A 24,665-nucleotide genomic window follows, 5' to 3' on the forward strand; every position below is an offset into this window, starting at 1 on the left:
AATACTGTCAGTGATCATGAAGGCATGACAAAAATCTGCTAATAAACTACCATTATTTGTAGTTTATATTTAATTGTTTACATTTCATCATGATGAATTGTCAAAACATATTGCCTTTGTTATATGTTATTCCCATTATAACCAGTAACTAGCTGTTAAAGAGAGACAATTGCAATTACAGAATTTAAAAATGTTACATATGTTCAGATATGTGACCTTGACCTTATGTTTAAAGTTAAAATTGATATTAAATTTATTTTCTTATTATTATTTAAGTTCTTGGGTGGTATAAGCAGACATATACATTTTTATTTGAGCATTAAATGGATTGGACATATAATATAAAATCTCTTTAGCTTTGATAAACAGTGACAGTTTGTATACGGCATTTGAAATTAAATGTTTAAAAACTTTAAGAATTATATTTGGCATTTAGATGCTAATACATCTATTATAATGACTCTAAAACCTCACTGGCTTATACGTCAGTGGCAGATGTTACAACTTAGAGTCTATCAAACTGAACTTTCAAACATCCACTAAAATCAAACATCTTTGTAGGACAAAAAGTACATTATTCATACCGACACTGAAATTAGACATTAGTTGGCTAACAAATAATGTTATGGGAAAAGATCAACAATATCAGATACAAAATGGAATTTCTATTGTGTTAGCATTAAAACTAGGTCTGAACTTAAAATTCAAATATGGATAATAACTTTTCATCTAACATGACGCTTATTGTAGTATTTGAGGCAAGAGTCTAAAATGGTGATCTCCCTCTTGAATTCTGATTTGTCTGATACTGTAACTTTGAGATCCTTTATCTGAGTGAGAGTGAAAACCTAACTTCATTGTCCGTGGCTTCCACAGTTTATAGGATTATATTAGCATTAGACAGTGACGATAAATCATCCACAGATGGTAGAGAGCCACATAACCCTAATCACTGGTTATTAGGCTATATAAAATTGCATCCTGAACATTTCTATTGGGCAGACTTTTTACACACCACTCCAGAGGAGACTGTACAATGTGATTATACTATATACAATGTGATCATATAAAACGTCTCATCACTACAGTATATTCCTACTGTATTGTGGTCAAATGGTGATTTATTTTGATCATATTCATGTTTATACTGAAATCCAGATTCTTTACACCAGCAAAATATTCAGAAATTCATTGACATACCTAAGTTACAAATTATAGGAATCAATGGACCTTAAATTTAACCTCTTGTATATATAGAAAACTGCGAAATATTGATCTCGCGAACTTAAACCGCTATGCAATATCTCAGTGTATCTATCGCTGGTGACCGAGTAATGAATCAATTATTAGAGCATCATAGGTTTGGGTTTGAATGTTGGATTAGTCCAATATTTTCCAGCTCCTAACTATACATGTAGTCCAAAGACCTATATGGCTAACCCTGTTTCAATCTGTGAGGTAAAAGTTGACATTTAGTGAACTTGACGGGGTTGTAACTTGCATGTTGAAAATCATTTGAGAAAAATTTTTAAACGAACAAAGGAAGGATCTAGAGTGTATTAATAGTTCTGGACAGAGTTATGGTGGTCAGTGAGTTGTATCCCGCTATAAATTATTTGTAGGTCCTGACTTTAAGCCTTATCTGGTGGTGTATTTTCTTGCTCTGACTACATTAATTTAATTTAGAATTCATGATTGTTGAGGTTTGGTTATGAGGCCCCTGACTGTGATAACTGTGCACACTTGCATCAGCTGTGGAACAGCTAAATCTTCACATCTCATTCTGTTATCCTGATAGGAACCATACTGGTATTGAGATAGGGTATTGTAAGAGTTGCCTTCCTTTGCCCAATGAAATTTAATGTTGGTAATTATAATAAATTTTACAAATGTTTTATTCATAAATGACTCGTTGATCTGTTTGATTAAATGCTTAAATGCTGCCGTAAGTGAATATCTTGAAATAGCATCTCAATTCCATGAGACAATGGAGATGAAATCTTTCTGTAAAAAGTTATCTTCATATAGCTATAGGCTTTCTTTATTAGTTTAAAAAGAGTTTATGGGCAACATTGTAGTGATATGCAGTGAGGAATGGTAACTTTCGAAGTTACTTATTTTCACATATACATTTTATATACATAAACTCATAATTTCCGTTCCTGTTTTCTGACTCAAAATTCTCTATAAATCTCAGAGCCTGTATCTACTTATTAGACAATTTCAGGAATTAACTTTAATGGAAGATTCATTGTTGTTGTTTCGAGGTGATAATTAGTTTTCTCATCAATTTCAAGGATAAACATCAAGGAAATAATACTTTAATACTTATCTAAAAAAGAAAATGATCTTTTGATGTGAACAAAAAGTTTGCCTTCTATTTTTCAAATAAGCAAAATTTCTTTTCTATCCCATATCTTCTGCACCAAAATGAGGGACTGAATCAGTGAGAATGTATACCGGTCTGTTAAAAACATCAGAGGCGGTACATGTAGGTGCCTTAATCTTGGTCTGGCTGTAAGTTCCTAGGCAGGCCCGGCTTATCTTTGTAGTGAGTGCCTGGTGATGGGGAACTTATCACCATGTAGCCTACAGCCTATTGGCTCCTATAGATGTACAAATGTGTAGTGAGAGCTGGTGATGATACTGATAGATGGCACTTTATTACACATAGAAATATAGTCAGTCAGAATGGTGTTATCATTGTTATTATACACTCTACAATTTTATTCCTGTTGTTATTGACCAGAATTGTCCAGCATCTATATATAGTTACTACTGTATATGACATATACTGGAGAATGGGGAGGGGTGGGGCAGGTCAGAGCAGGGTGGGGAGGGGTGGTGCAGGTCAGGGTGGGGCAGGGCAGAGCTGCATAGGCCTGGGCATGAGTGGGACAGGGGTTGATAATTATAATCATGGCCTTGGGCATTTAATATTGATTTCTATCTCTCCAGCTTTTAGTTGAGAGTTTAAATTACCCCATCATTATTAGTTCCAAATTACAGATTATATGCATTGGTGGCTATTATCAGGGAACTTCCAACTTCCTTTACAACAAATGTAAGTCCTAGCTGACATGTTTGTTCTTTTATGACCAAAGTTTAGTTAATGTATGTATAGCTTAAAACCAAACAGAAGTCATAAGTTTGTGGCAATAATCCTTATACAATAAAGCTGTATGGAGTTACCTCCCCCTCCCCACTCAACCACAGGCTATCCACCACTTAGTTATGGCCCTTAGTTTCTAAATAATTTTTGGAATGGACTGGTGTATAGGTTGGCCTCCTAGACAACAGATCTAGCTGTTATTTAAAATTGTATATCAAAACAGTTCACTTAATCATCAATATTTTACTGGTTTCATTATCAGTTAACGAATACCCTTGGTATATTTTTAATCCGATGAAAGTGAAAGTAAATATAAGTATGATAGAAACCTATAAATATATTTTGTGTACTGACTAATATCTCTGTAACATGATTTGTTTACACATAGAATGATTGGCATGTGACAACACAAACTTCCTTGTTCAGTGTAACTAAAACATGTGAGTTAAAACATTGCCTGATAATTATGGGTGCAGCGCCCAGATGTACCACACATATACAGGTACTTTTCTTTATTTCATGTTGTCATACAAAGTCTTAGTGGCTGGTGATTATAGTTGAAGACAATATCTTTAATGTTTTATTTTAGATTTTATAGCATATCCAGGTAAGTTCAGAAGGACATCAAATGGTACCGCAAAAAGGTAATAATATGAGTGGAACAGAATGTGAAAGTCTGTAGGATCTTGGTATGTTAATTAATATTGGTATATTAATTAATATAGTCACAACCTGATCAAATGTAGCTATAGGTTACTTGAATCAACATTTACCCACACACAGGACAGGCTATTACAATTTTGTATTTGTTTCATTGTTAGAATTACTTCAGCTATGTTCTTAAACATAAATGTACCAGTAGATTACCTCCCCTTAGGTGCAGTTTATATATACATGATTTAGTTATTCTAGGGACTGTTGGCATTAATAACTAGATATTTTTATCCTAATTGAGTTCAAGAATCTACAGATTTACCATGTTAAAAAGAGTTATGTCCCTTTGTACTTTCTACTACCGGGTACGTATTCATAATGTTTACGTAACAAATGTAATTTTTAATTTAATTATTGCCTTTGACTAAATTTTCCTTCTAAATGATGTCAAATTTTTGCAATGACCCCTAAACTTTCATAATTGGTGTGTGAATTAACTTTTTGATTTCATACATATGCATATTTTTGACTATATTGCAGATTTCATCTTTGCCAGATGGAATCTACAACTTCTAATAAAATATTGGTGTATTGCCAGCAACTGTTATAATACAGTTCAATACACCTTGATACACACTAAGAGTCTACAGTCTTATAGGTCTACTTAAAAAAATGATATGTATGAAAAAAAAAAAAAAAAAAACATTAATAATTAGTTATAGGGACTTGTGCAAGTCTAATGGTGTAATGTTTGTAATTAGATTAGTGTGAGGGGCTTGTGTAAGTCTAATGATGCACATATGTGTACCTCACTGACTGGGTGTGTGTGTATATGTGTGCACCCCTGACTGACTACAGGAGCCTGGAGATAGTGGGGATGTTATTTCTGGTGTGTGGTGGCATCTCAGTGGGGAGGCAGTCTGTTGCTCCTCCAACATACTTATACTAGCTACAGATTCTGGCAGAAAAACAACCTGGCACAGAGGTGGCTTAGTTGGTTTTCAACATGATTGAGTTTAAGACATAGAGATATGGGCATTTTAGCTATGGAGAGTATTGTGCTTGACTCTGCTAGCAGAGTACGTAAAAGAGGTTCACTTCAACTACAAGGAAACCATGATTTGACGTTATCTTTATGCACTTCCAACAATTCTTCGAATTCTGCCGGGTCCAGTTCTATGCCTGGGACCCCTGTCGGAGTACACCGTGGATACAGAAGAAGTAACAGTGGTCAGCAGATCAGTGTGATATGTACCCAGAATGACCAGGCGCTAATGTGTAACCGGTCCCGATCCCGAGCGTCCACCCCAGGGCCAACATCAATGACCCATAGCCGGAGTCAGCAGCAGCTACAGAGCTCCTCCGGGGGTCAGGATATGGTGTATATGACACAGGGTGGGGCAGTGGTCACCCAGGGTGGGGCATCGCAGCGCCACAGCTTTGGTGGGAGTGGCCAGTGGATGTATATGCCGCGTGGATTATACTACAATGGAAATCATCCGAGTGGTCGTCATAGTGTCCACAGTCATAGAGCCTCATGTAGGTATAATAGTATAGAGATCTGCAATGTCATATAGGTATGCAGTGTCATAAATACAGTACAGTGTCATGAAGGTATGATAATGTCATGTAGATATACAGTGTCATAAAGGTATGCAGTGTCATAAATACAGTACAGTGTCATGAAGGTATGATAATGTCATGTACATATAAAGTGTCATAGAGGTATTCAGAGCATAAATACAGTACAGTGTCAATTGAAGGTATGATAATGTCACGTAGATATACAGTGTCATAGAAGTATGCAGTGTCATAAATACAGTACAGTGTCATGAAGGTATGATAATGTCATGTAGATATACAGTGTCATAGAGGTATTCAGAGCATAAATACAGTACAGTGTCATGAAGGTATGATAATATCATGTAGATATACAGTGTCATAGAGGTATGCAGTGTCATAAATACAGTACAGTGTCATGAAGGTATGATAATATCATGTAGATATACAGAGTCATAGAGGTATGCAGTGTCATAAATACAGTACAGTGTCATGAAGGTATGATAATATCATGTAGATATACAGTGTCATAAAGGTATGCAGTGTCATAAATACAGTACAGTGTCATAAAGGTATGATAATATCATGTAGATATACAGTGTCATAAAGGTATGCAGTGTCATAAATACAGTACAGTGTCATGAAGGTATGATAATATCATGTAGATATACAGAGTCATAAAGGTATGCAGTGTCATAAATACAGTACAGTGTCATGAAAGGTATGATAATGTCATGTAGATATACAGTGTCATAGAGGTATGCAGTGTCATAAATACAGTACAGTGTCATTGAAGGTATGATAATGTCATGTAGATATACAGTGTCATAGAAGTATGCAGTGTCATAAATACAGTACAGAGTCATGAAGGTATGATAATATCATGTAGATATACAGAGTCATAGAGGTATGCAGCGTCATAAATACAGTACAGTGTCATGAAGGTATGATAATATCATGTAGATATACAGTGTCATAGAGGTATTCAGTGTCATAGAGGTATTCAGTGTCATAGAGGTATACAGTGTCATGAATATACAGTGTCATGAATACAGTACAGTGTCATGAAGATATGGTAATGTCATGTAGATATACAGAGTCATAGAGGTATTCAGTGTTATAAATACAGTACAGTGTCATGAAGATATGGTAATGTCATGTAGATATACAGAGTCATAGAGGTATTCAGTGTTATAAATACAGTACAGTGCCATGAAGTTATGATAATGTCATGTAGATATACAGTGTCATAGAGGTATGCAGTGTCATAAATACAGTACAGTGTCATGAAGGTATGGTAGTGTCGTGTAGATATACAGAGTCATAGAGGTATTCAGTGTTATAAATACAGTACAGTGCCATGAAGTTATGATAATGTCATGTAGATATACAGTGTCATAGAGGTATGCAGTGTCATAAATACAGTACAGTGTCATGAAGGTATGATAATGTCATGTAGATATACAGTGTCATAGAGGTATGCAGTGTCATAAATACAGTACAGTGTCATGAAGGTATGATAATGTCATGTAGATATACAGAGTCATAAAGGTATGCAGTGTCATAAATACAGTACAGTGTCATGAAGGTGTGGTAGTGTCATGTAGATATACAGTGTCATAGAGGTATGCAGTGTCATAAATACAGTACAGTGTCATGAAGGTATGGTAACCGTAATGTCGTGTAGATATATAGTGTCATAAAGGTATGCATTGTCAATTACAGTACAGTGTCATGAAGGTATGATAATATCATGTAGATATACAGAGTCATAGAGGTATGCAGTGTCATAAATACAGTACAGTGTCATGAAGGTATGGTAATGTCATGTAGATATACATACAGTAGTGTCATAGAAGGTATGCAGTGTCATAAATACAGTACAGTGTCATGAAGGTATGGTAATGTCGTGTAGATATATAGTGTCATAGAGGTATTCAGTGTCATAGAGGTATACAGTGTCATGAATACAGTACAGTGTCATGAAGATATGGTAATGTCATGTAGATATACAGAGTCATAGAGGTATTCAGTGTTATAAATACAGTACAGTGCCATGAAGTACAGTGTCCATGAAGTTATGATAATGTCATGTAGATATACAGTGTCATAGAGGTATGCAGTGTCATAAATACAGTACAGTGTCATGAAGGTATGGTAGTGTCGTGTAGATATACAGAGTCATAGAGGTATTCAGTGTTATAAATACAGTACAGTGTCATGAAGGTACAATAATTTCATGTAGATATACAGTGTCATACAGGTATGCAGTGTCATAAATACAGTACAGTGTCATGAAGATATGGTAATGTCATGTAGATATACAGAGTCATAGAGGTATTCAGTGTTATAAATACAGTACAGTGCCATGAAGTTATGATAATGTCATGTAGATATACAGTGTCATAGAGGTATTCAGTGTTATAAATACAGTACAGTGTCATGAAGGTACAATAATTTCATGTAGATATACAGTGTCATACAGGTATGCAGTGTCATAAATTCAGTACAGTGTCATGAAGGTATGGTAATGTCGTGTAGATATATAGTGTCATAGATATAGAGGTATGCAGTGTCATAAATACAGTACAGTGTCATGAAGGTATGGTAGTGTCATGTAGATATACAGAGTCATAGAGGTATGCAGTGTCATAAATGGTAAGAATAACGTACGACCCCCTAGTGACCAGTGAGGCGTGTATATATATACGGTGGTCAGAGGTACGCCCCCCAAATAATGCCAGTGAGGTGTGTATACAGGGGTCAGAGGTATGACCTAATGTCCAGTGATTTGTGTGTACAGTTGTCAAAGGTATGACCCTCAATTGACCAGTGATGTGTTTATACAGTGGTCTAAGGTATGATCCTCTATTGACCAGTGAGGTGTGTTTACAGTGGTCAGAGGTATGACCCCCTTATGACCAGTGAGATGTGTATACAGTGGTCAGAGATATGACCCCCTTATGACCAGTGAGATGTGTATACAGTGGTCAGAGATATGACCCCCTTATGACCAGTGAGATGTGTATACAGTGGTCAGAGATCCCCTAATGAAACAGTGAAGAGTGTATACAGTGGTCAGAGGTATGACCCTCTTATGACCAGTGAGATGTGTATACAGTGGTCAGAAATATGACCCCCTAATGACCAATGATGTGTGTGTACAGTGGTCAGAGATCCCCTAATAAAACAGTGAAGAGTGTATACAGTGGTCAGAGGTACAACCCCCTAATGACCAGTGAGGTGTGTGTAGTTGACAGATGTATGACCCCTAATAATGACCAGTGAGGTGTACATACAAAAGTCAGAGGTACGACCCCCTAAATGACCAGTGAGGCGTGTATACAGTGGTCAGAGGTATGACCCCCTATTGAGGTGTGTTTACAGTGGTCAGAGATATAGCCCCCTAATGACCAGTGAGATGTTTACAGTGGTCAGAGATATGGCCCCCTAATTATATATAATAACCAGTTTGGTGAGTATAGTGGTCAGAGATATGACCCCCTAATGACCAACGAGGTGTGTAAATGCTTAAGTGATGGTCAAATGTAAGTCCCGCTAATGACCACAGTGATGTAAGTAATGGTCAGAGGTATGACCTTCTGTTTTAAGTCGTGAAATGAGTTCAATGTTGATTATTATCTGATTGTAATTTTCCTACTGCAATCAGATTGTTTGGATATGCTCCAAAATCAAATACATGTTTATTGGTATCTCCAGTACACTAAATTGACATATGTTGAAGTCTATAACAGACCTCATGTTGGTAAACATCCGCTTCAACTGTTTGTGGCAAATAACATTTATTTACTGGTTTGTTACTAAAGACATGTTCTTGAGTTAAGGTTGTATGCTACAACAGAATAAGTCATTTGTCTCTATTGTTAGTTATCTCCCCTGCATCAGTTTGTGTATGTGCTAATTCAATTTTATTGGTTCAGTTGTTTGCTGTTGGAGACTATATGGATACCTGACTTGAATTCTGTTAACATTTAAAATATACCGTAATTATCCCCATTATGTTCCAATTATCATATCAAAACACTCCAGTTTGTAGTTCTAGTTACATGGTTCTGCTGATTTCAGTATTCATTTCGGCAAATATTTGTAGTTGTCTCTAGGAAAATATTATCCTCATTAAGAGATACATTAATTATCATATTGGTATCAGTAATTATATGATAAAGGCAGGCCTAAAACTTTCATACAATTTGGAACACCTTCTGTCAGGAATGTTGATTCTGCCCTATGGTAGAAGTCCCAATGACATGTTCACCCTTCAAACTTGATGTTTAAAGCACTAATTAGGTTGAATAAGTCCATATCTTAACTTCAAATATGTTGGCTATCTTAGTGTTGCAGTCTTTCATCTTTCAATTAGCAGGGGGGATGGGGGGGATAGAAATGAATGCAGTCGAACTAAAGGTAACCCAAATATAAATGACTGTAACAACAATGATGTTGTTTCGAGATTTGGATTCTTAGTATTCTGTAGTTGCCCTGAAATTCCTTGTCCAATCTTCTATATATAGCCCTTATAATCATCATTAGCAACTCAGATTAGTTGGTATGTGTAGCTAATTAGTGTACTATCTGCCATTCTTTATTACATCAGTGTAGAGTAAAAAAAACCTGTCTGAATTAACATTTGGATTGGATGTTGGCATTGTTCCCTTAGTGGGCGTCAGTTATGTTTTCAATGTTGTCCGTGGAATCTCTTCTGATAGAGGCAGCCATGTTGCTTTATCAGGCTCCGTTCTCCTGACCCATAGGATTCTGTTGGAGATTGGCAGTCTTTGAAATGTTCGGAGAAAATTTTAGAAATTGTTAAAAATGTTTCTAATTAAACTTTGAAGTTATTTCTGATTTATTGCCTATTTTGTGATTTTAGTGCTTAAGTGCCATATGTATTAGTGGTTAATTCATACTGGTCCAATAATAATATAGCTACTTCTGAAGTTATTATTTAAAAGTGGTTGCCCACTTCACATAAATGATAATACAAAAAAAAATGTAACTTTACTAAAATCAAAGTTTTAAAATCTGGATTCAGCACATTTTATTCAGAAAATTACTCAGATATCTAGTCTTTCTCTCATGGGTACAAATTAAAACTGATATAAGGATGGATAATTGTACAATTTGCTTATATGACTCAATCAGCTGGATGCATTTAAAGTCCCTAAAAATTCTTCCACTGTATCGCAAACACATATAACATTTGCCTGGCCTTACATATCAAAGAAAAGCATGTGAAGAGAGAGATGTAGATCACAACCATTATGTAGTTTCTGACATAACACTTTTACCAGGAGTAATCTTGATACCAAAGATCTGCAGACAAGGTGCATTGCAGGCATGTATGTTCTGTCTAGACTTCATTGTACCTGTGTTTTCCTATCTGATCCCATACATGCAGATTGCAGTGTTACTAATATAAAGTCATGGAATGGCTGTATATTTAGGTGACATTGTTATTTGATAAGACAAAGAACATTTCGGCAATTTTGGCTAAATATACATGTCTGTCTTTTTGTATACCATCATGGTTGTCACATATCCAAGGTAAAGATCCACCATAAGGTGGGTTAGAGATTTTGTGAAGGATAAAGCTTGTGTGGGTCTTAGATCTGCGAATTCCACCAGAACAATTATTGTCACATTAAGTTATTACTAAAAATGATTGAGTCTTTGCTCAGTGTACAATTATGACGATATTTTCTGTTATCTAAGATTCATTTTAATTTCACAACATGATGAACTCATCTATCTTTGTCTAAAAGTAATAGTACATATACATAAACCTCAGTCTGATCTGTGCACAGCATAAAAAAAGATATTTCTTTGCAAAAATAGAGAACACAAATGAAGTATAAATCAGCTGATAACTCTGTAGTTAGAAAACTGCAACTTCAATACCTGTACCTTGTTCCATTTCACCTTACCATGCATTTGGGCTGAATTTTATGACCCTGGGGTATCAATCAGGTTTCCCTGGGGGGAGGGGGTCAAATTAAATAAACTTTGTTGTAGTATTATTTGCTTATTTCTGTTGGAATATGACTCAAACGTTATTAGAACTATCATCATCAGATGGCAATTGAATACATGTATTATGAGCAAATCATCCAAGACCGACCCTAGGGCATGTGAGAGACGTAATCTCAATTTATTCTAAATGACTTCTTCCAAGCTACCAAATATGGCAGAAACTATTGGTATCTGTGACATGGCTGAATGGTAGATTTAGTAGATGGAGGGATACCTCTACATCTGTGTCCAATACAGTACATGGCTGAGTGATAGATTCAGAAGATGGAGGGATACCTCTACATCTGTGTCCAGTACAGTACATGGCTGAGTGATAGATTCAGAAGATGGAGGGATACCTCTACATCTGTGTCCAGTACAGTACATGGCTGAGTGATAGATTCAGTAGATGGAGGGATACCTCTACATCTGTGTCCAGTACAGTACATGGCTGAGTGATAGATTCAGAAGATGGAGGGATACCTCTACATCTGTGTCCAGTACAGTACATGGCTGAGTGATAGATTCAGAAGATGGAGGGATACCTCTACATCTGTGTCCAGTACAGTACATGGCTGAGTGATAGATTCAGAAGATGGAGGGATACCTCTACATCTGTGTCCAGTACAGTACATGGCTGAGTGATAGATTCAGAAGACGGAGGGATACCTCTACATCTGTGTCCAACACTAGGGCTGGGTATTGGAAGGTCTAAAACGATACGATACATATTGACAATACACTGAAACAATACACGATACGTATTGACGATATTATACTGGACCTCTTTTTTCAAATTCAGTTGACCATTGGGTTTTGAATATTGTGACGATAAAAGACAATTTTGATAAAACATTCTATAACCTGGCAAAAACCTACCAAACATTTGATTTGGTCCACCATCTGTGTTAATTTATTTCTGTCAATTCGTATTCTCAGCTATGAAAAGACATTTCAAATCCATTTAGGTGACACAGATGCTTTAAACACTTCCTTTTGATTGAAATGCTCTTACTTGAATGATGTTTAAGAATAAATTTTGTTTGGAATTTCCTCTTTCTATAATAAAAACAGCAGGTTGAGTTGTTAAAATGATACAGCGATATACAGCATGTTTGCGTATCAAATATATTCGATACGCTTCTGAAAACCGATACGTATCGGTATATCGAAATATTAAAACCGATACGTATCGGTATATCGAAATATTGATCCAACCCTATCCAATACAGTGCATGGCTGAATGATAGATTCAGTAGATAAAGGGATACCTCTACATCTGTGTCCAGTACAGTACATGGCTGAGTGATAGATTCAGTAGATGGAGGGATACCTCTACATCTGTGTCCAGTACACAGTACATGGCTGAGTGATTTCAGTAGATGGGGGGATACCTTCACTCTGTGTCCAGTACATGGCTGAGTGATAGATTCATTAAGTAGAGGGATACCTCTACATCTGTGTCCAGTACACAGAACATGGCTGAGTGATAGATTCAGTAGATAAAGGGATACCTCTACATCTGTGTCCAGTACACAGTACATGGCTGAGTGATAGATTCAGTAGATGGAGGGATACCTCTACATCTGTGTCCAGTACATGGCTGAGTGATAGATTCAGTAGATAAAGGGATACCTCTACATCTGAGTCCAGTACACAGTACATGGCTGAGTGATAGATTCAGTAGATAAAGGGATACCTCTACATCTGTGTCCAGTACAGTACATGGCTGAGTGTTTCAGTAGATGGGGGGATACCTTCACTCTGTGTCCAGTACATGGCTGAGTGATAGATTCATTAAGAGAGGGATACCTCTACATCTGTGTCCAGTACACAGTACATGGAGTGAGTGATAGATTCAGAAGATGGAGGGATACCTCTACATCTGTGTCCAGTACACAGTACATGGCTGAGTGATAGATTCAGTAGATAAAGGGATACCTCTACATCTGAGTGTACAGTACATGGCTGAGTGATAGATTCAGTAGATGGGGGGATACCTCCACTCTGTGTCCAGTACATGGCTGAGTGATCTGATAGATTCATTAGATAAAGGGATACCTCTGCATCTGTGTCCAGTATACAGTACATGGCTGAGTGATAGATTCAGTAGATGGGGATACCTCTACATCTGTGTCCAGTACAGTACATGGCTGAGTGATAGATTCAGAAGATGGAGGGATACCTCTACATCTGTGTCCAGTACAGTACATGGCTGAGTGATAGATTGCCTTATCACACACAGGTTGAATCCTAATGGGCTGTAAAATCCAGACTCCATCAGCACTGCTATAGTACATTGTTTGTTGCTTTGTTGATAAGCACTTTTAGGGTACAGATCCAGACATGTTAAGGATATTTGAGTTTCATATAAAAGTACAATTGGAAATACCTGTAGTATAAGATTCACTGACTGCTATGACTATGAAAGAAATAATTTACCATAAGGAAATAATAACCAAAAATAGGCCAACTCTAGTTTGTGAAACTTTTTAGGATGCATGGACTCATATAATTACTGTTCATTCATGTAATGAAGGAGAGACAGCTGATCCTGACTATGAAGTTGATGGAACTAGTTGTGATATGTTCTACAGTCAACCTTCACAGTACTTATAATACCAGAGTCATATGTCGGTTTCAATTTTGACAACTGTTAAGGTGTTCTGACACCCACTTATAACCTCCAGCTCTGGGTTGTAAGTGCGAGTGGAGCAGTTGTCAAGTATACTGTAAAGACATTTCTGGGTACTAGGGCTTTTCTAGCAAAGGTTATTGCATGGTTTTCGAGTAATAAGAAATTGAATACACCTGAGTGAAGCAAGGGGTTAATAGGTCCCGAGTGACGAGAAATCATGCAATAACTGACTTACTGCATGCTTCTTAACCTTGAATAAAAAGACAGGTTGATTGAAAAATACACACCCTTTTATGTGCAATACTTCTAACCTCTTATAAAGAAAGTGTGGCCAATAAATCTCTTGTTGCTAGAGTTGAGTCCACACATAATCCCCCTTCATGACCCAACAGGATTATATGACCATGAAAAGGGCTGTATGTATCCTCCCTTTCATGACCAATCAGGATTACATGCTGAATCCCTCCTTTTGTAGCCAATCATCAGGGGCTATGAAAGGGGCTGGACGTGTGTTCAGTCGACCATGGTAACAAATGCTGTAAGAGAGCTCGAGGGGAGATAATCATTACTCACATTATTATAATGATTAGGTCAATTCAATAGACCAACTTACCAAAACTGACAAGATTTTAAAAAGATAATGCAATAAAGAAACACCAAAAAGCTTCAAATAATTAAGATTTCAATTAATTTATTAATCGTTACCATATGATATCTGAACATCAACTTCAAAGTATTGTAAGGCAGACTTTTAACTCATCAGGAACCTTTACACAACAAATAACACTTTGGAATTAAAATTGTTAAATTCCTAAATGATACTGGCTGTTCATATAAACTCCAACCTGCTATATACAGTGTATGACAATGAAATGAACAAAAGTATATTGCACATGCTCATATAATCCATCTAAATTGGATAGGTGGGTGATGGTAAAATAAAGCGATTTTAAAATAAGTACTTGTATCACCTGTTAAAGAAACCTCGATAAGAATTCTATGGAATTAAAATATGTTGGTGTTATTTTAAAGACTTGATGAGATACATGTTCTAGGTTCAAAAGTAACAAAATGATAATTCATTTTGGCTCAGTCAAGACAAACTAATGGTTTTGGAAGGGAACTTGATATCTTTTCAATGTTTACTTTGTCCTTTCTACAGGAAACTACTCTAATACAGACCAAACATCTTTCTGAAACTTTTAACTTAAAACAAACTCCTTTGCACCCTTGAAAATAAGTGCATGTTTATTTTCAATTTTGTCGATAGTAAACTCGAAGGTCACCTAATGTATTGCCTGTACCAGAACACTCTACTTCAGGCTTAAAAGGTTCTTAGGACTGAAATGATGAATGTTTTGACGGGAGATTTCAAAAACTGATCTCGCAATATACACTTCAAGTCTGGTTTCCTTTACTTGATGTTAATGGATATCAGAACTTTGCTGATCTCCATAAAGTTTAAACAGTCAAGGTTTTCATGTACCTGTACAAGGCATCAGTTCACATCGCAGATTCTTTACAAGAAAAACACAAAGATTTTTTTGAAAACTATGAAGTTTTGATCATGATTGCTTCTTTATGAAATGAAACATAAAGTTTAAATGATGCTCTCATGATCATGAGAGCTTCAAAAGCTTGAATTGAATAGAAAAAAAAGAATGACCCTGGATTATTGGGAACGAAACACCAAGATATTTTTTTGTCAATTTGTGGATATTTATGTATATCTATTGGTCCATATAAAATATTATAACATCTTTAATAAGTTTGCCTCTATAACTCCCTTTGAAAGCTCACTATAAATACACTAGAGAACTTGGTGCCCTCGCCATGTGTTCCAGTGTGTAGGGCAGTGCCTGAGTAAACAAAAGCCTGTGTTTTAGAGAAAAGCCTGTCTCCTCAAATCTTTGAGAGCCGCCCCAATATAAACACACGTAGCCATAAAGTATGTACCAAATGGAAACCTTCATATTTCTACTGAACATTATAGACACTGTGTGTGTAGAAGAAGTCAAAACACTCAGCCTCCTGCAGTACAGGAACTACTGCTATTTTTGGAACAATTTCATATTGCTTATTACAGCAACTTGATCATCACCTTGTAGCGACCATGTTCTAATACCTGTGCACCTTGTTTAATGCTTGTGCTTCATAATGTTGGCATGAAAACACTTGCACATGCACATCTCCCCCGCGCTTCTCTTATTAGGACAATTCATAAGCTGGTTGTGGTGATGGTGGTGGTTCATCATCAGATTGGAAGTTCTTGTTTGTAGCTCAATTCAATTTCAAAATTGACAACAAAAAATCAACAGTAATAGGGAATGTATTATATAATATTTGCATCATCTTACTAACAAACCAATAGAGGTACTGATATCGATGAATCAACTTATATTTAAAAATTCAGTTTTGCATTCAAAATGTCTATAAAGACTACACCAGAGTCAAAGAAATCCTGATGGTTTTTGTACTCGGGTTATGAAATTATATTGCTATTTTTGACCAAAAGAAATTGTTTTTGTGAAGTAGATGATCTTTATATAGAGGAGGATGTTAAAGCAGGTTTACTGTGATTGCCTTTTTGAGATAGAGGAAACTATTTTCTAAAATTTACCAATCATGGAAATTGCAGATAGAAATTAAGCATTATGACATGGAGAAAACTACCATCCTATGTGAAAACATTTGTGCAGCCCCATTCTTTCTTAATCTACTGCACTGATTCTACCAATAGGTTTTATTTTCAACCTTGTTTGACTTACCTTTAATATTTATTCCTGAGTTTTTCTATTTATAAAACATAGTTTGACCTAAATGTTGTTGCCTCGTGTAATATTCTTCCATGTTTGACCTTAAAAAACATGTTTGACCTCTATGGCATATACCTTGTTTAAACCGCTTTTATGTTAATTGTCTGTAATGAATCCCTTAATCTTATTAGTTCATGCTATTTTGATTTACCCATTCAGATATGAAAATATTATAGTTTCCATGGAAACTGGGTCACATTGTACTAGATGAGCCTCACTTGAGCTGTAAATATTTATTGGTGATCGAGGCCTGAGCTCCACAGTTATAAGACACTGTCTACCATTTCCAATACAGATGTCCATTGGCTGTTTGTGGAATTATGTGATGGCATCTTTATACTGTCATAAAGACAAGTGTTGCTACATACTGAAGTCCAGGGGAGATAATCTGCTTCCTAAATCACTGAATGTTTTTACTTATAAATGCTGGTTGTCAGTGTTGTTTCTGGCACAAAACAGTCTGCTATGCTTTTTAATCTTCCACTGTTGTGTTGGTACTCAGCCAATTTTCTGGCAGCGAGAACATTTCATAATTTGCAAAGATGTTTGGATATATAGTGTATACATTTTAGCTTTCTTTGTTTGGACATTTTTGGAATTGCTAAGGAAAAGAGGTGCTTTCCAGCTCGTTAACTACTTAATAAGCAGAGGACATAACTCTTTATTTAATAAGACATTAATTTATAAGTTGACATAAACCGTTATGTTAAATAATTCAATTTCTTAATTGTTGCTTTAACTAAAATTGATAGGTTCTTCTTAACTCTGCATGCAACTACACCATTTTGAGGAACCTTCCAGAGACTTTTTAATACACTACATCACTATATTGATCAAGGTTAATTATCTAATGCACACACTTAATGAAAGTCATTATGCACCTCTCTGATATACATTTGTACATATACTGCATCCAGAAGAAGGTCGGTTTTTTCCTTTTGACCATCGTATTATACCATTCCATGTGAAATGATCCTGACATGGTCCTGTCCAAGTATTGTTAGTTTTTGGGTTGATCTGAATCCAAGATGGCTGCTACAGCTGATGTTTTCCAATGCATTTTTAATTTTTGTTCTTTGAAAGATATGACTAAAATTATCTCCCCTTTGTATAAAACTTTGGATTGCAAGTTATATTACTATAGGATTGACATGTTATATTACTATAGGATTGACATGTTATATTACTATGGATATGGGATTGACATGTTTACATTACTATAGGATTGACATGTTTTATTACTATAGGATTGACATGACATGTTGACATGTTATATTACTATAGAATTGACATGTTATATTACTATAGGATTGACATGTTATATACTATAGGATTGACATGTTATATTACTATATGGATTGACATGTTATATTACTATAGGATTTGACATGTTATATTACTATAGGATTGACATGTTATATTACTATAGGATTGACATGTTATATTACTATAGGATTGACATGTTAGTTAGTTACTATAGGATTGACATGTTATATTACTATAGGATTGACATGTTATATTACTATAGGATTGACATGTTATATTACTATAGGATTGACAGTTATATTACTATAAGGATTGACATGTTATATTACTATAGGATTGACATGTTATATTACTATAGGATTGACATGTTATATTACTATAGGATTGACATGTTATATTACTATAGGATTGACATGTTATATATTACTATAGGATTGACATGTATATTACTATAGGATTGACATGTTATATTACTATAGGATTGACATGTTATATTACTATAGGATTGACATGTTATATTACTATAGGATTGACATGTCATATTACTATAGGATTGACATGTTATATATTACTATAGGATTGACATGTTATATTACTATAGGATTGACATGTTATATTTACTATAGGATTGACATGTTATATTACTATAGGATTGACATGTTATATTACTATAGGATTGACATGTTATATTACTATAGGATTGACATGTTATATTACTATAGGATTGACATGTTATATTACTATAGGATTGACATGTTATATTACTATAGGATTGACATGTTATATTACTATAGGATTGACATGTTATATTACTATAGGATTGACATGTTATATTACTATAGGATTGACATGTTATATTACTATAGGATTGACATGTTATATTACTATAGGATTGACATGTTATATTACTATAGGATTGACATGTTATATTACTATAGGATTGACATGTTATATTACTATAGGATTGACATGTCATATTACTATAGGATTGACATGTTATATTACTATAGGATTGACATGTCATATTACTATAGGATTGACATGTTATATTACTATAGGATTGACATGTTATATTACTATAGGATTGACATGTTATATTACTATAGGATTGACATGTTATATTACTATAGGATTGACATGTTATATTACTATAGGATTGACATGACTATAGGATTGACATGTTATATTAGGATTGACATGTTATATTACTATAGGATTGACATGTTATATTACTATAGGATTGACATGTTATATTACTATAGGATTGACATGTTATATTACTATAGGATTGACATGTTATATTACTATGGATTGACATGTTATATTACTATAGGATTGACATGTTATATTACTATAGGATTGACATGTTATATTACTATAGGATTGACATGTTATATTACTATAGGATTGACATGTTATATTACTATAGGATTGACATGTTATATTACTATAGGATTGACATGTTATATTACTATAGGATTGACATGTTATATATTACTATAGGATTGACATGTTATATTACTATAGGATTGACATGTTATATTACTATAGGATTGACATGTTATATTACTATAGGATTGACATGTTATATTACTATAGGATTGACATGTTATATTACTATAGGATTGACATGTTATATTACTATAGGATTGACATGTTATATTACTATAGGATTGACATGTTATATTACTATAGGATTGACATGTTATATTTACTATAGGATTGACATGTTATATTACTATAGGATTGACATGTTATATTACTATAGAATTGACATGTTATATTACTATAGGATTGACATGTTATATTACTATAGGATTGACATGTTATATTACTATAGGATTGACATGTATATTATTACTATAGGATTGACATGTTATATTACTATAGGATTGACATGTTATATTACTATAGGATTGACATGTTATATTACTATAGGATTGACATGTTATATTACTATAGGATTGACATGTTATATTACTATAGGATTGACATGTTATATTACTATAGGATTGACATGTTATATTACTATAGGATTGACATGTTATATTACTATAGGATTGACATGTCATATTACTATAGGATTGACATGTTATATTACTATAGGATTGACATGTTATATTACTATAGGATTGACATGTTATATTACTATAGGATTGACATGTTATATTACTATAGGATTGACATGTTATATTACTATAGGATTGACATGTTATATTACTATAGGATTGACATGTTATATTACTATAGGATTGACATGTTATATTTACTATAGGATTGACATGTTATATTACTATAGGATTGACATGTTATATTACTATAGGATTGACATGTTATATTACTATAGGATTGACATGTTATATTACTATAGGATTGACATGTTATATTACTATAGGATTGACATGTTATATTACTATAGGATTGACATGTTATATTACTATAGGATTGACATGTTATATTACTATAGGATTGACATGTTATATTACTATAGGATTGACATGTTATATTACTATAGGATTGACATGTTATATTACTATAGGATTGACATGTTATATTACTATAGGATTGACATGTTATATTACTATAGGATTGACATGTTATATTACTATAGGATTGACATGTTATATTACTATAGGATTGACATGTTATATTACTATAGGATTGACATGTTATATTACTATAGGATTGACATGTTATATTACTATAGGATTGACATGTTATATTACTATAGGATTGACATGTTATATTACTATAGGATTGACATGTTATATTACTATAGGATTGACATGTTATATTACTATAGGATTGACATGTTATATTACTATAGGATTGACATGTTATATTACTATAGGATTGACATGTTATATTACTATAGGATTGACATGTTATATTACTATAGAGATTGACATGTTATATTACTATAGGATTGACATGTTATATTACTATAGGATTGACATGTTATATTACTATAGGATTGACATGTTATATTACTATAGGATTGACATGTTATATTACTATAGGATTGACATGTTATATTACTATAGGATTGACATGTTATATTACTATAGGATTGACATGTTATATTACTATAGGATTGACATGTTATATTACTATAGGATTGACATGTTATATTACTATAGGATTGACATGTTATATTACTATAGGATTGACATGTTATATTACTATAGGATTGACATGTTATATTACTATAGGATTGACATGTTATATTACTATAGGATTGACATGTTATATTACTATAGGATTGACATGTTATATTACTATAGGATTGACATGTTATATATTACTATAGGTTTGACATGTTATATTACTATAGGATTGACATGTTATATTACTATAGGATTGACATGTTATATTACTATAGGATTGACATGTTATATTACTATAGGATTGACATGTTATATTTACTATAGGATTGACATGTTACTTATTTACTATAGGATTGACATGTTATATTACTATAGGATTGACATGTTATATTACTATAGGATTGACATGTTATATTTACTATAGGATTGACATGTTATATTACTATAGGATTGACATGTTATATTACTATAGGATTGACATGTTATATTACTATAGGATTGACATGTTATATTTCTATAGGATTGACATGTTATAGTACTATAGGATTGACATGTTATATTACTATAGGATTGACATGTTATATTACTATAGGATTGACATGTTATATTACTGACTGTATATACTAGGATTGACATGTTATATTACTATAGGATTGAACATGTTATATATTACTATAGGATTGACATGTTATATTACTATAGGATTGACATGTTATATTACTATAGGATTGACATGTTATATTACTATAGGATTGACATGTTATATATTTCTATAGGATTGACATGTATGTCATAGATTGACTATAGGATTGACATGTTATATTACTATAGGATTGACATGTATATATTTTCTATAGGATTGACATGTTATATTACTATAGGATTGACATGTTATATTACTATAGGATTGACATGTTATATTACTATAGGATTGACATGTTATATTACTATAGGATTGACATGTTATATTACTATAGGATTGACATGTTATATTACTATAGGATTGACATGTTATATTACTATAGAGACATTGACATGGATGTTATATTTCTATAGGATTGACATGTTATATTTTTACTTTAGGATTGACATGTTATATTACTATAGGATTGACATGTTATATTACTATAGGATTGACATGTTATATTTCTATAGGATTGACATGTTATATTACTATAGGATTGACAAGTTATATTACTATAGGATTGACATGTTATATTACTATAGGATTGACATGTTATATTACTATAGGATTGTCATGTTATATTACTATGAGATTGACATGTTATATTACTATAGGATTGACATGTTATATTTCTATAGGATTGACATGTTATATTACTATAGGATTGACATGTTATATTACTATAGGATTGACATGTTATATTACTATAGGATTGACATGTTATATTACTATAGGATTGACATGTTATATTACTATAGGATTGACATGTTATATTACTATAGGATTGACATGTTATATTACTATAGGATTGACATGTTATATTTCTATAGGATTGACATGTTATATTACAAAGAATATCTCCCTTTGTTTGGAACTTAGGATTAACTACACATCATATTATCAGATAATCTCCCCATATTTTGAAACTTGGGATCAACATGTTGTAGAGACAAAAGTCTTCCAGCCAAATTAAGGGATATTCTAGAAACTGGTGTTGAGTTAAGTGTTCTTTAAGAGCACTTAAGATCATCTGGTTGTAGGTTGCAGTGTCTCTTGTAGTTCTAGCCCAACCTCTGTCCGTTATGTTAATTTGATAATAACAACACAGACTACTGATAGCCAGGGGTTGTTGTTCTGCCCTATCTGTACTTAACAATTTCCAAATGGCCCCTGCCGAGTAAACCCCAGTGTGTATTTGGTGAGTTGAACCAATTACATGTATACTTATTATGTTTTTAGATGTTTACAACATTATCAGTCTGTCAACAGATGATAAACAAAAATGATATTGGATGCTTGTAATCTCTTGTGTAAAGGTTATCGCACCCACAGACTACTGAAGAGTTTGTATTTTATATAGTTTATCTACTGGTGAAACCGATACCAAATCATTTAGTTTGTAATCATTGCCAGATGTTTTATACCATGGCTCGAAGGCTTTATTTTGTTAATCTCAATCTTTGTAATTTTCGTGCAATATTTTGGATAATAAATTGCATTGTTATGAACATTGCTGGAGAAGATGCTCACTTCATATTTGTTAAAACCAATAGTTTCTTCGCCCTAGCTCCTTCAACATGCATCGATCATTTCAATGAAAATTCCTTATACATGTTCATGAATGTCAACATATATACTAACTGGTAATCATAACCAGATCTACAATATAAAAAATGTCACTGTTATATTGCTAACGTTTTTATGTTTACCTCATCTTCATCAGACGATGTTTTTAATGTCTCGGTAACGACATTGTGATATAATGTTGTTAGACAATCTACACTAATACCTTGTACAAGTATAAGAAAACTATAGGTAATCACTTCCCATAATAGCTACAGGCCTAGGTACCGGTAAACATTAACCAATTACTTAGCAAATTGCATTATTATTTAGTGCATCATGTGCATCTATCACTAGGCATTACTCAAAACAGTTATACTTATTGCTGGATTTAACTAGTTACTAGAACTATAATTCAATAAAACAGAGCTTCCATTTTGGATGGGAGCCCAAACAGGTAAAAGTCTGGTAGTGATTGTGTTCATACAGATCCATTGTACTGTCAGTTAGTGGGTTGTAGTTAACCATGATGAATCGTAGGTACATCATACCTAACCACACTTCCCACAGGGAAGGTACCATAATACTAGGATCTATGGTGTGTAGAGGAGTGGAGCTAGGGGGGAGGACATGTGTCTCAGAACCCTAGGTCCTGATTACCTGTCAGCTCTCGTCTACATTACTATTACTATTGGTTAGGCTAAGGTTACCAGGGTAACAAAGGTGAACACTTTGGTGCTAGCTATAGGGTGACTAAAGGAGGAATGGTAAATAGTCATGGGGTGAATTGGTTAATAGTAGTATTGTAAATAGTGGTGGGGTGAATCGGTAAATAGTGGTGGAGTGAATTGGTAAATAGTGGTGGGGAAAATTGGTAAATAGTGGTGGGGAAAATTGGTAAATAGTGGTGGAGTAATGTAAGTTGGTTAATAGTGGTGGGGTAATATAAGTTGGTAAATAGTGGTGGGGTAATATAAGTTGGTAAATAGTGGTGGGGTAATATAAGTTGGTAAATAGTGGTGGGGTAATATAAGTTGGTAAATAGTGGTGGGGTATGTTGGTAAATGGTGGTGGGTTAAGTTGGTATATAATGGTGGGTAAGTTGGTAAATAGTGGTGGGGTAATTTGGTAAATAGTGGTTGGGTAAATTGGTAAATAGTGGTGGGGTAATATAAGTTAGTAAATAGTAGTGGGGTAATATAAGTTGGTAAATAGTGGTGGGGTAAGTTGGTAA

The 24,665-nt window shown here is 33.9% G+C and overlaps 1 protein-coding gene across 5 annotated transcripts in view; it reads left to right on the forward strand.

Moving 5' to 3' along the window:
* LOC138335020 (protein neuralized-like) overlaps positions 1-24,665 on the forward strand; it is a 60,086-nt gene that overhangs the window by 17,297 nt on the left and 18,124 nt on the right. The window contains exon 1 of one of the 5 annotated variants that reach the window (XM_069283918.1): positions 3,494-3,614. The exons of 2 other annotated variants lie outside the window; for them this stretch is intronic. In XM_069283918.1, coding sequence (XP_069140019.1) covers positions 3,596-3,614 — 19 coding nt within the window. In that variant the 5' untranslated portion in view covers positions 3,494-3,595. Of the gene's footprint in view, positions 1-3,493; positions 3,615-4,575; positions 5,306-24,665 lie in introns of those variants that run through there. 2 more of the 5 variants (XM_069283915.1, XM_069283914.1) reach the window with 2 other exon arrangements.

Source organism: Argopecten irradians, chromosome 11 (genome assembly GCF_041381155.1).
Source record: "Argopecten irradians isolate NY chromosome 11, Ai_NY, whole genome shotgun sequence".
Lineage (NCBI taxonomy): Eukaryota > Metazoa > Mollusca > Bivalvia > Pectinida > Pectinidae > Argopecten > Argopecten irradians.